This window comes from Dermochelys coriacea, chromosome 13 (assembly GCF_009764565.3).
Source record: "Dermochelys coriacea isolate rDerCor1 chromosome 13, rDerCor1.pri.v4, whole genome shotgun sequence".
NCBI lineage: Eukaryota > Metazoa > Chordata > Testudines > Dermochelyidae > Dermochelys > Dermochelys coriacea.
The window spans coordinates 36,954,158-36,964,754 of record NC_050080.1 but is presented as its reverse complement, the minus strand read 5'-3'; the positions used below and the strand labels follow the sequence as shown (position 1 = coordinate 36,964,754).

The 10,597-nt window shown below is 40.0% G+C and overlaps 1 protein-coding gene and 1 pseudogene across 1 annotated transcript; both read left to right on the top strand.

Annotated features, from left to right (window-relative positions):
* Positions 1–419: 419 nt before the first annotated feature.
* On the top strand, positions 420–1,355 carry LOC119842295 (olfactory receptor 10C1-like). Its single transcript, XM_038370237.1, has one exon. It carries the CDS (start codon positions 420–422, stop codon positions 1,353–1,355), a length of 936 nt encoding a protein of 311 aa, XP_038226165.1.
* Positions 1,356–2,606: 1,251 nt separating this feature from the next.
* LOC119841642 lies at positions 2,607–10,208 on the top strand (annotated as a pseudogene).
* The last annotated feature ends 389 nt before the right edge of the window (positions 10,209–10,597 follow it).

The window sequence follows — 10,597 nt, the reverse complement described above, 5'->3', positions numbered from 1 at the left end:
GTTTAGTTTCTCCAGTGTAAATCCATTGAAGGTGTTTCTGATCGCACTCATGGTTTACACAAGTTCAATTTTATCAGTCAAAGTTTTTTTTCTTTGATGCTAGTAAAAAGGTGTATTTACACTCAGGTTAGGAACATACACCAATATAAAGCTGTTGTGACTGAGAGTATAATGTGAACCATCAGCCTTATTGAAGTTACTCTGGATTGACAGTGTTGTGACAGGAGAATTGGAACAAAATAATATTGGTCCTGATTCATATTAGACAGAGGGATGTATGTGTGGAGAGAGAGGGGAAAAGTCGTGATAGATAGATGAGATTAGATTAGATTAGATGTCAGTTTGACTTGATTTAAAGTATCAAACTAATATGTAGTTTTTCTTTTCAAGTCTCAAGTTGAATTATACTGAAGAAGAAAATGAGAAAAAACACCTCTATAACTGAGTTTGTCATACTGGGCTTCTCTGATCATCCAGATATGAATCCTGTTTTATTCGTGGTTTTTCTATGTATTTACATCATCACAGTGCTGGGCAACATTGTCATCATTATCATCATAAGTGTGGATCCTGTTCTTCACATCCCTATGTATTTCTTCCTCAGGACCTTGTCTTTCCTGGAGATCTGTTACATATCAGTCACTCTACCCAAGATACTGGCCAACCTGGTCTCAGAGAGTAAAACCATGCCCTTTGCCAGCTGTGCTATACAGATGTATTTCTTTCTATTCTTTGGTGTTACTGAATGCTTCCTGCTTGCTTCTATGGCATATGATCGCTACAGTGCTATATGCAACCCACTAAATTACACTGCCATCATGAATAAGAGGGTTTGCATCCAGCTGACAGGTGGCTCATATATCTGTGGCACCTTGGCGGCCATGGGGCACACAACTTTTGTCTTCACACTTCCTTTTTGTGGATCCAATGTAATCAATCACTTTTTTTGTGAGATCCAGCCAGTGTTGAAGCTGGTGTGTGGGGACACCTCTTGGATCGAGATCCTGATAATTTTGGGTGCTGCCTTTGTCCTCATGCTACCTTTCATGCTGATCCTGGTGTCCTACATCTGTATCATCTCCACCATCCTTAAAATTAGGTCCACTGAAGGCAGGCGCAGAGCCTTCTCCACCTGCTCCTCACACCTCATCGTGGTGACATTGTTCTATGGGACAGCCCTTATCATGTACGTACGCCCCAAGTCCAGCTTCTCTCCGGATGTGAACAAGTTACTCTCTCTGTTCTACTCAGTGGTGACTCCGATCTTGAACCCCATTATCTACAGCCTCAGGAACAAAGAGATGAAAGGTGCTTTGAGGAAAACAGGGATGAAGATATTTCATCCAGTAAAATAGACAATTTCCCTTCAACTGGATTATCCCCTGGGGAACATCTCACCTCTCAAGAGACGTTATAGCATGGAAGAAACCAAGAAACATTTCAGCATTATAAAGAAATTTATCTAATAAAATGTAGTGCTGGAGAACTTTTTTTGAAGTTTGTCTTTCAATTAATTTTTGTAATTAAAATTATTAATTTCAGCAAAAGAAACAAGGACTTTTTCATAGGTTCATAGATTCATAGATACTAAGGTCAGAAGGGACGATTCTGATCATCTAGTCTGACCTCCTGCACAGCGCAGGCCACAGAATCTCACCCACCCACTCCTATGAAAAACCTCACCCATGTCTGAGCTATTGAAGTCCTCAAATTGTGGTTTAAAGACTTCGAGGAGCAGAGAATCCTCCATCAAGTGACCCGTGACCCGTGACCCATGCTACAGAGGAAGACGAAAAACCTCCAGGGCCTCTTCCAATCTGCCCTGGAGGAAAATTCCTTCCCGACCCCAAATATGGCGATCAGCTAAACCCTGAGCATATGGTCAAGATTCACCAGCCAGATACTACAGAAAATTCTTTCCTGGGTAACTCAGATCCCATCCATCTAATATCCCATCTCAGGGGATTAGGCCTATTTACCCTGAATATTTAAAGATCAATTAATTACCAAAATCACATTATCCCATCATACCATCTCCTCCATAAACTTATCGAGTAGAATCTTAAAGCCAGATAGAGCTTTTGCCCCCACTGCTTCCCTTGGAAGGCTATTCCAAATTTTCAATCCCCTTCTGGCCTAAAAATCTGTGAATATTTAGAAAAGAAAAGAAAATTACACTGCTCCCTCTTCACATTTTTTGACCTGTTCTAATTCCAGTATATCTATATTTTGTAGAAAAATCTCCTATATTTAAATTAGAGTTGATTGAAATTTTCTAAATTCTCAAAAATTTGTCTTCCCTAAAGTCAAAGAGAAAAGCATATATTGGGTGGAGGAGCTTGAAAATGTTTTGCTATTATTTTTTCACCTTCAGTAGAAGTATTTCATATTTTTAGCACTTTGCAATTAATTTCAAAAAATGCTTTCAAAGAAATTTCAGATATCTCAAAAAGAATGTGATCTATGATTCCCTCCCTGATATGGCTACATATAATGGGGCATTTGAGGTGAATCAAAGACCAGGTCCCCAGGGTTTCTAAAGAAGCTGTTAAATTTTCCCATTCCTTCTGATACTGAATTCGTTGTTGATCACAAAAAGGAGATGAATGTGGACTACGGAGGAGGTGAGAAATTTCTTGTTTTGACTATATTTCCTTTGGATTCTTCTAAATGTGCTGAATCTAGATGAGTCTCCTTAAATTCCTATTATTTATTGAACTGAAAAGAGCTCTGTTTTAAAGTTCTAAGCACACATATTAAACTAGTGCAAAATCACAAGTGACTGTATTGCAGGTTGTCAAGGTTCCTTCCCCACTCTGAACTCTAGGATACAGATGTGGGGACCTGCATGAAAAAAACACCTAAGCTTATTTTTTACCAGCTTAGGTTAAAACTTCCCCAAGGTACAAACTATTTTACCTTTTGTCCCTGGACTTTATTGCTGCCACCGCCAAGCGTTTAACAATATAACAGGGAAAGAGCCCACTTGGAAACGTCTTTCCCCCCAAAATCCCCCCAAGCCCTGCATCCCCTTTCCTGGGGAAGGCTTGATAAAAATCCTCACCAATTTGCATAGGTGAAGACAGACCCAAACTCTTGGATCTTAAGAACAAGGAAAAAGCAATCAGGTTCTTAAAAGAAGAATTTTAATTAAAGAAAAAGTAAAAGAATAACTTCTGTAAAATCAGGATGGTAAATACCTTACAGGATAATTAGATTCAAAACATAGATAATCCCTCTAGGCTAAACCTTAAATTACAAAAAACACAAAAACAGGAATATACATTCCATTCAGCACAATTTATTTTATCAGCCATTTAAACAAAAAATCTATATCTAACTAGATTGCTTATTGACTTTTTACAGGAGTTCTGACCTGCATTCCTGCTCTGGTCTCAACAAAAACACACAGACAGAGAGAACCCTTTGTTCTCCCCCCTCCAGCTTTGAAAGTATCTTGTCTTCTCATTGGTCATTTTGGTCAGGTGCCAGCGAGGTTATCTTAGCTTCTTAACCTTTTACAGGTGAAAGGATTTTTCCTCTGGCCAGGAGGGATTTAAAGGTGTTTACCCTTCCCTTTATATTTATGACACAGGTAATAGTAGAGCTGGTGGAAAATATTCCAACAGAACTGTTTTCCACCAGAAAATTCTGATTTGATTAAATCAAAACCTTTTACATTGCAACATACTGATTCTGTCTAAATTTGGATAGGACATTATCAGAAAGTTTTGGCTATTCTATGCAATTCAAAATGATTACATGGGAAGATATTATTAAAACGTACCAAAATGAAATATTGTTAGATGATTGAAATGAAACATTTCATCATGTATTCATAAGATTCCAACAAAATATTTTTGGAATATATAATTTTGTAAAATAAAATCAGAAATTTTTGCCTTTTCATCCTGGTTTGTGATTAAATGAAATTTTGAAATCTTAGTATTTACTGTGGGACATAAATTCTGCTTTTTGAGCAAATGTAGTTAATAATATGAAAAAGGAAATTCCTCGACTGTGATCTTACTTCATTGAGTTTACACTGATGGAACCATGTGGACTTCAATGAAATGACTGTGTACATCAGAAGATAATCTCATAGGGTAGACGTTTAGCCTACCACAGCGTTCCTCCTGTTTTTTACAAGCGTAATTGCATTAATTGCTATGATTTTCATAGGGATAAGAGAGCAGAGAACCATGCTCTAAATAACTGTAATTTGATAGAGACTTAGGAGACTGTCAAAATACTTATTCAGTAATAATTCATTATTGGACTTTTGGTGAAGACTCAGGGTGCAATTTTGGTGAGAAGCAAGTCCCAAATATAATGAAAATAAAACAAAATTAAAAATTGCACTCAGTAAAAATGGATTCCCTTATATATACACACATTCAAGAGGACAATACTTTTTACAGTCATGATCTAGATGGTTTACATAGGGAGACACACCTGTTCTCATCTTCCTTTCCATAGTGTAATGTTACTGCAACTCATTTAGCTCCAATGAAGCTACTCCTAAATTATCGTAGTATAATTAAGCATAGAAAAGGGACAATTAAGGGGGGAAATGTTAGACTTCTCTAAAATCATGAATGGTGTGGAGAAAATGAAAAGGGAAGTCTTATTTATTCCTTTGCATAACACACAAACCAGAGGTAACTCAATGGAATCAATATGTAGCAGGTTTAAGACAAGCATAAGGAATTATTTCTTCATATGTACACAGCAATCGTGTAGAACTCATTGCCAGGGATGTTGTGAAGACCAAAAGTATAACTGGGTTAAAAAAAGAATTAGATAAATTCATGGAGGATATGTTCATTGATAGCTATTATCGAAGAAAGCCAAGAACACAACACCATGCTCTGGGTTTCCCTAAGTTTCTAACTATTAGAAGCCAGGACTGGATGAGAGGGGATGGATCACTCATTAATGGCTCTGTACTTGTTCATCCCTTCTGAATCATCTTGCACCGTCCACAGTAAGATACTGGGCTAGATGGACCATTGGTCTGACTCAGCGTGAGCACCCTTACTTTCTGAAGTAAGAGTAGAATTGGTGAAATGAAGAGGATTAGTAAAGTTTTAGGATATGTTTAGGAAGGTTAATGGGTTGATGAAGTGGGCCACAAACAGAGATGGAGGGATGAAGAAAGAGGGGACAAAGTAAATGAGATCAGGATTACTGGCACTGAAGTCAATGTTATCAGTTTAGTGCAGAAGAGAGGAGAAACAGGCCATTAGAGTATGGGTGTGTATATTATATATATGTGTCTGTGTGTGCTATAGAGTAGCACAGTGAATAGTATAACCCCCACACATGCTTTTCATATCAAGAGTTGGAATTGCCATGCAGTGAAATTATGATAAACCAGTCCATATACTCAGTTGAAGTATATTGGCGTAGCTTACCAGATTGTGCCACATTCCTGTTGAGAATAAAAAAATGGTGACCTATTATTTTAACATAAAAAGAAAAGGAGTACTTTTGGCACCTTAGAGACTAACAAATTTATTTGAGCATAAGCTTTCGTGAGTTACAGCTCACTTCATCGGATGCATTCAGTGGAAAATACAGTGGGGAGATTGATATACATAGAGAACATGAAACAATGGGTGTTACCATACACACTGTAACCAGAGTGATCATTTAAGGTGAGCTATTACCAGCAGGAGAGTGGGGGCGGGGGGAAACCTTTTGTAGTGATAATCAAGGTGGGCCATTTCCAGCAGTTGACAAGAACATCTGAGGAACAATGGGGGGTTGGGGGGGATAAACAGGGGGAAATAATTTTACTTTGTGTAATGACTCATCCACTCCCAGTCTCTATTCAAGCCTAAATTAATTGTATCCAGTTTGCAAATTAATTCCCATTCAGCAGTCTCTCGTTGGAGTCTGTTTCTGAAGTTTTTTTGTTGAACTATTGTCACTTTTAGGTCTGTAATCGAGTGACCAGAGAGATTGAAGTGTTCTCCAACTGGTTTTTGAATGTTATAATTCTTGACGTCTGATTTGTGTCCATTTATTCTTTTACGTAGAGACTGTCCAATTTGACCAATGTACATGGCAGAGGGGCATTGCTGCACATGATGGCATCTATCACATTGGTAGATGCGCAGGTGAATGAGCCTCTGATAGTGTGGCTGATGTGATTAGGCCCTATGATGGTGTCCCCTGAATAGATATGTGGACAGAGTTGGCAACAGGCTTTGTTGCAAGGATAGGTTCCTGGGTTAGTGGTTCTGTTGTGTGGTGTGTGGTTGCTGGTGAGTATTTGCTTCAGGTTGGGGGGCTGTCTGTAAGCAAGGACTGGCCTGTCTCCCAAGATCTGTGAGAGTGATGGGTCGTCCTTCAGCATAGGTTGCAGATCCTTGATGATGTGTTGGAGAGGTTTTAGTTGGGGGCTGAAGGTGATGGCTAATGGCGTTCTGTTATTTTCCTTGTTGGGCCTGTCCTGTAGTAGGTGACTTCTGGGTACTCTTCTGGCTCTGTCAGTCTGTTTCTTCACTTCAGCAGGTGGGTATTGTAGTTGTAAGAATGCTTGATAGAGATCTTGTAGGTGTTTGTCTCTGTCTGAGGGGTTGGAGCAAATGTGGTTATATCGTAGAGCTTGGCTGTAGACAATGGATTGTGTGGGGTGGTCTGGATGAAAGCTGGAGGCATGTAGGTAGGAATAATGGTCAGTAGGTTTCTGGTATAGGGTGGTGTTTATGTGACCATCACTTATTAGCACCATAGTGTCCAGGAAGTGGATCTCTTGTGTGGACTGGTCCAGGCTGAGGTTGATGGTGGGATGGAAATTGTTGAAATCATGGTGGAATTCCTCAAGAGCTTCTTTTCCATGGGTCCAGATGATGAAGATGTCATCAGTGTAGTGCAAGTAAAGTAGGGGCATTAGAGGATGAGAGCTGAGAAAGCGTTGTTCTAAATCAGCCATAAAAATGTTTGCATACTGTGGGGCCATGCGGGTACCCATAGCAGTGCTGCTGATTTGAAGGTATACATTGTCCCCAAATGTGAAATAGTTATGGGTGAGGACAAAGTCACAAAGTTCAACCACCAGGTTTGCCGTGACATTATCAGGGATACTGTTCCTGACGGCTTGTAGCCCATCTTTGTGTGGAATGTTGGTGTAGAGGCTTCTACATCCATAGTGGCTAGGATGGTGTTTTCAGGAAGATCACCAATGGACTGTAGTTTCCTCAGGAAGTCAGTGGTGTCTCAAAGATAGCTGGAAGTGCTGGTAATGGAGGGCCTGAGGAGGGAGTTTACATAGCCTGAAAATCCAGCTGTCAGGGTGCCAATGCCTGAGATGATGGGGCGGCCAGGATTTCCAGGTTTATGGATCTTGGGTAGCAGATAGAATACCCCAGGTCGGGGTTCCAGAGGTGTGTCTGTGCAGATTTGTTCTTGTGCTTTTTCAGGGAGTTTCTTGAGCAAATGCTGTAGTTTCTTTTGGTAACTCTCAGTGGGATCAGAGGGTAATGGCTTGTAGAAAGTGGTGTTGGAGAGCTGCCTAGTAGCCTCTTGTTCATATTCCGACCTATTCATGATGACAACAGCACCTCCTTTGTCAGCCTTTTTGATTATGATGTCAGAGTTGTTTCTGAGGCTGTGGATGGTACTGTGTTCTGCATGGCTGAGGTTATGGGGCAAGTGATGCTGCCTTTCCACAATTTCAGCCCGGGCACGTCAGCGGAAGCACTCTATGTAGAAGTCCAGTCTGTTGTTTCGACCTTCAGGAGGAGTCCACCCAGAATCCTTCTTTTTGTAGTCTTGGTAGGAAGGTTTCTGTGGGTTAGTATGTTGTTCAGAGGTGTGTTGGAAATATTCCTTGAGTTGGAGGCATTGAAAATAGGATTCTAGGTCACCACAGAACTGTATCATGTTTGTGGGGGTGGAGGGACAGAAGGAGAGGCCCACAGATTCTTCTGCTGGGCTAAGAGTATAGTTGGATAGATTGACAATATTGCTGGGTGGGTTAAGAGAACCACTGTTGTGGGTCCTCGTGGCATGTAGTAGTTTAGATAGTTTAGTGTCCTTTTTCTTTTGTAGAGAAGCAAAGTGTGTGTTGTAAATGGCTTGTCTAGTTTTTGCAAAGTCCAGCCACGAGGAAGTTTTTGTGGAAGTTTGTTTTGAGAGCTCATTCTTAATCTTTCCGTGTTTGCTGTAGAGGATGTTGATTAGGTGGTTCCGCAGTTTCTTTGAGAGTGTGTGGCACAGGCTGTCTGTGTGGTATGTAGATTGTAATGGATTTTTTACCTTCAGTCCTTTTGGTATGATGTCCATCTGTTTGCATTTGGAAAGGAAGATGATGTCTGTATGTATCTGTATGAGTTTTTTCATGAAGATGATAAAGAAGATTTTCACTCCATACGGCTAAATTCAGTGCCTTGCATAATGACAGGTTTCAGAGTAGCAGCCGTGTTAGTCTGTATTCGCAAAAAAAAAAGGAGTACTTGTGGTATCTTAAAGACTAACAAATTTATTTGAGCATAAGCTTTCATGAACTACAGCTCACTTCGACGGATGCATTCAGTGGAAAATACAATGGGGAGATTGATATACATAGAGACCACTGTTCCTCAGACATTCTTGTCAACTGCTGGAAATGGTTCCCCTCCACCCCCCGCTCTCCTGCTGGTAATAGCTCACTTTAAGTGATCACTCTGGTTACACCCATTGTTTCATGTTCTCTATGTATATCAATCTCCCCACTGTATTTTCCACTGAATGCATCCAATGAAGTGAGCTGTAGCTCACGGAAGTTTATGCTCAAATAAATTTGTTAGTCTCGAAGGTGCCACAAGTACTCCTTTTCTTTTTGTGAGTACAGACTAACATGGCTGCTACTCTGAAACCTATTTTAACATACATGCTCCAAGAGACTTGAGTGCATATTTTGAAATTACTTACATCAGTGTAACTCCATTGAACCTGATTCTAGTTGCACCTCTGTTTTATATAATTATAACATCACTGATTCAAGTATTTTTCCTCTGATGCTAGTATAGAACAGGTGCATTTCCACTGAGTTTATTAACGTACACCAATATAAAGCCAGGAATACTGAGAGAAGAATGGAATCCATTGACTTCATCAAAGTTATTCTGGTTTTACTGTGTTGTGATAAGATATTGGTCCAAAATGGTGTCAGTCCTGATTCATATCAGACAGGCAGAGGGATGGTTCCATGGAGTGATAGGTGAAAGAACATAGACTAATAGATAAATAGCACCAAACTAATATGTAGTTTTTCTTTTTATTTCTCAAGATGAGCTAGGTTGACCAAGAAAATGAGAAATAATACCTCTGTGACTGAGTTTGTCATACTTTGCTTCTCTAACCACGCAGATTTGAATATCATGCTGTTTGTGGTGTTTCTATGCATATAAATCATCACAATTCTGGGCAACATCCTTGTAATCATTGCCATAAGTATTGGTCCGGCCCTTCAGACTCCCATGTATTTCTTTCTCAGGAACTTGTCCTTCCTGGAGATCTGCTACACCTCAGTCATTCTGCCCAAAATGCTGGCCAACTTCCTCGCAGAAGACAAAACCATCTCCTTTGCAGGTTGTTGTATTTCATTCTGTTCTTTGGTGGAACAGAGTGATTCCTCATAGCTGCTATGTCCTATGACCACTACTGTGCCATATGCAACCCCCTGCATTACACGGCCATCGTGAATAAGAAGGTTTGCATCCAGCTGTCTGGTGGCTCATGGATCTGTGGCACTCTGGTGGCCCTGGAGCACACAATCTTTATCTTCACACTTCCTTTTTGTGGATCCAACGTTATCGACCACTTCTTGCATGAGATTCAGCCACTGCTGAAGCTGGTGTGTGGGGACACCTACTGGATTGAGATCCAGATCATCGTGGGTACTGCTGTCATCCTCACTCTGCCATTGTTGCTGATCCTGGTGTCCTACACCTGTATCATCTCAACCATCCTTAAAATTAGGTCTGCCAAAGGCCTTCTCCACTTGCTCCTCACACCTCATCATGGTGACAATGTTCTACGGAATGGCCTTTATCTTATATGTGCGCTCTAAGTCCAGTTTCTCTCCAGATGTGAACAAGTTATTCTCTCTGTTCTACTCAGTGGTGACTCCGCTATTGAACCCTATTATCTACAGCCTCAGGAACAAGGAGGTGAAAGATGCCTTGTGGAAAACAGGCCTGAAGATATTCTGTTAAAACAGAGATTATTTTCCTTCATCAGGTTTGTCATCCGTGGACTGTCTAATCTCTAATGAGACTTTACAGCTCTGAAGAGACCAAATGGCATCTGAGCTCTACAAAGAATTTCCCTTTATCGAACTGGTCAACCTGTTCTGAAGTATTGTATTTCCAGGAAATTTTCATTAATATTTTGAATGTTGACAAAAAAATAAGGAAATATTAATTATTTTATTCCTTTGAAATCCTCTTTTGGTCTTAAAAACAATTAATTCTATTAAAATAAAGAAAAAGAAAGGAAAAAAACTTTGATATGTCATCTCTCCCCTTCCCATTGTTTGAGCAGCTCTAATTCTGTAATTCAAGGATATCTGGATTTTATGAAAAAAGTCTCCCTTATTTTAATC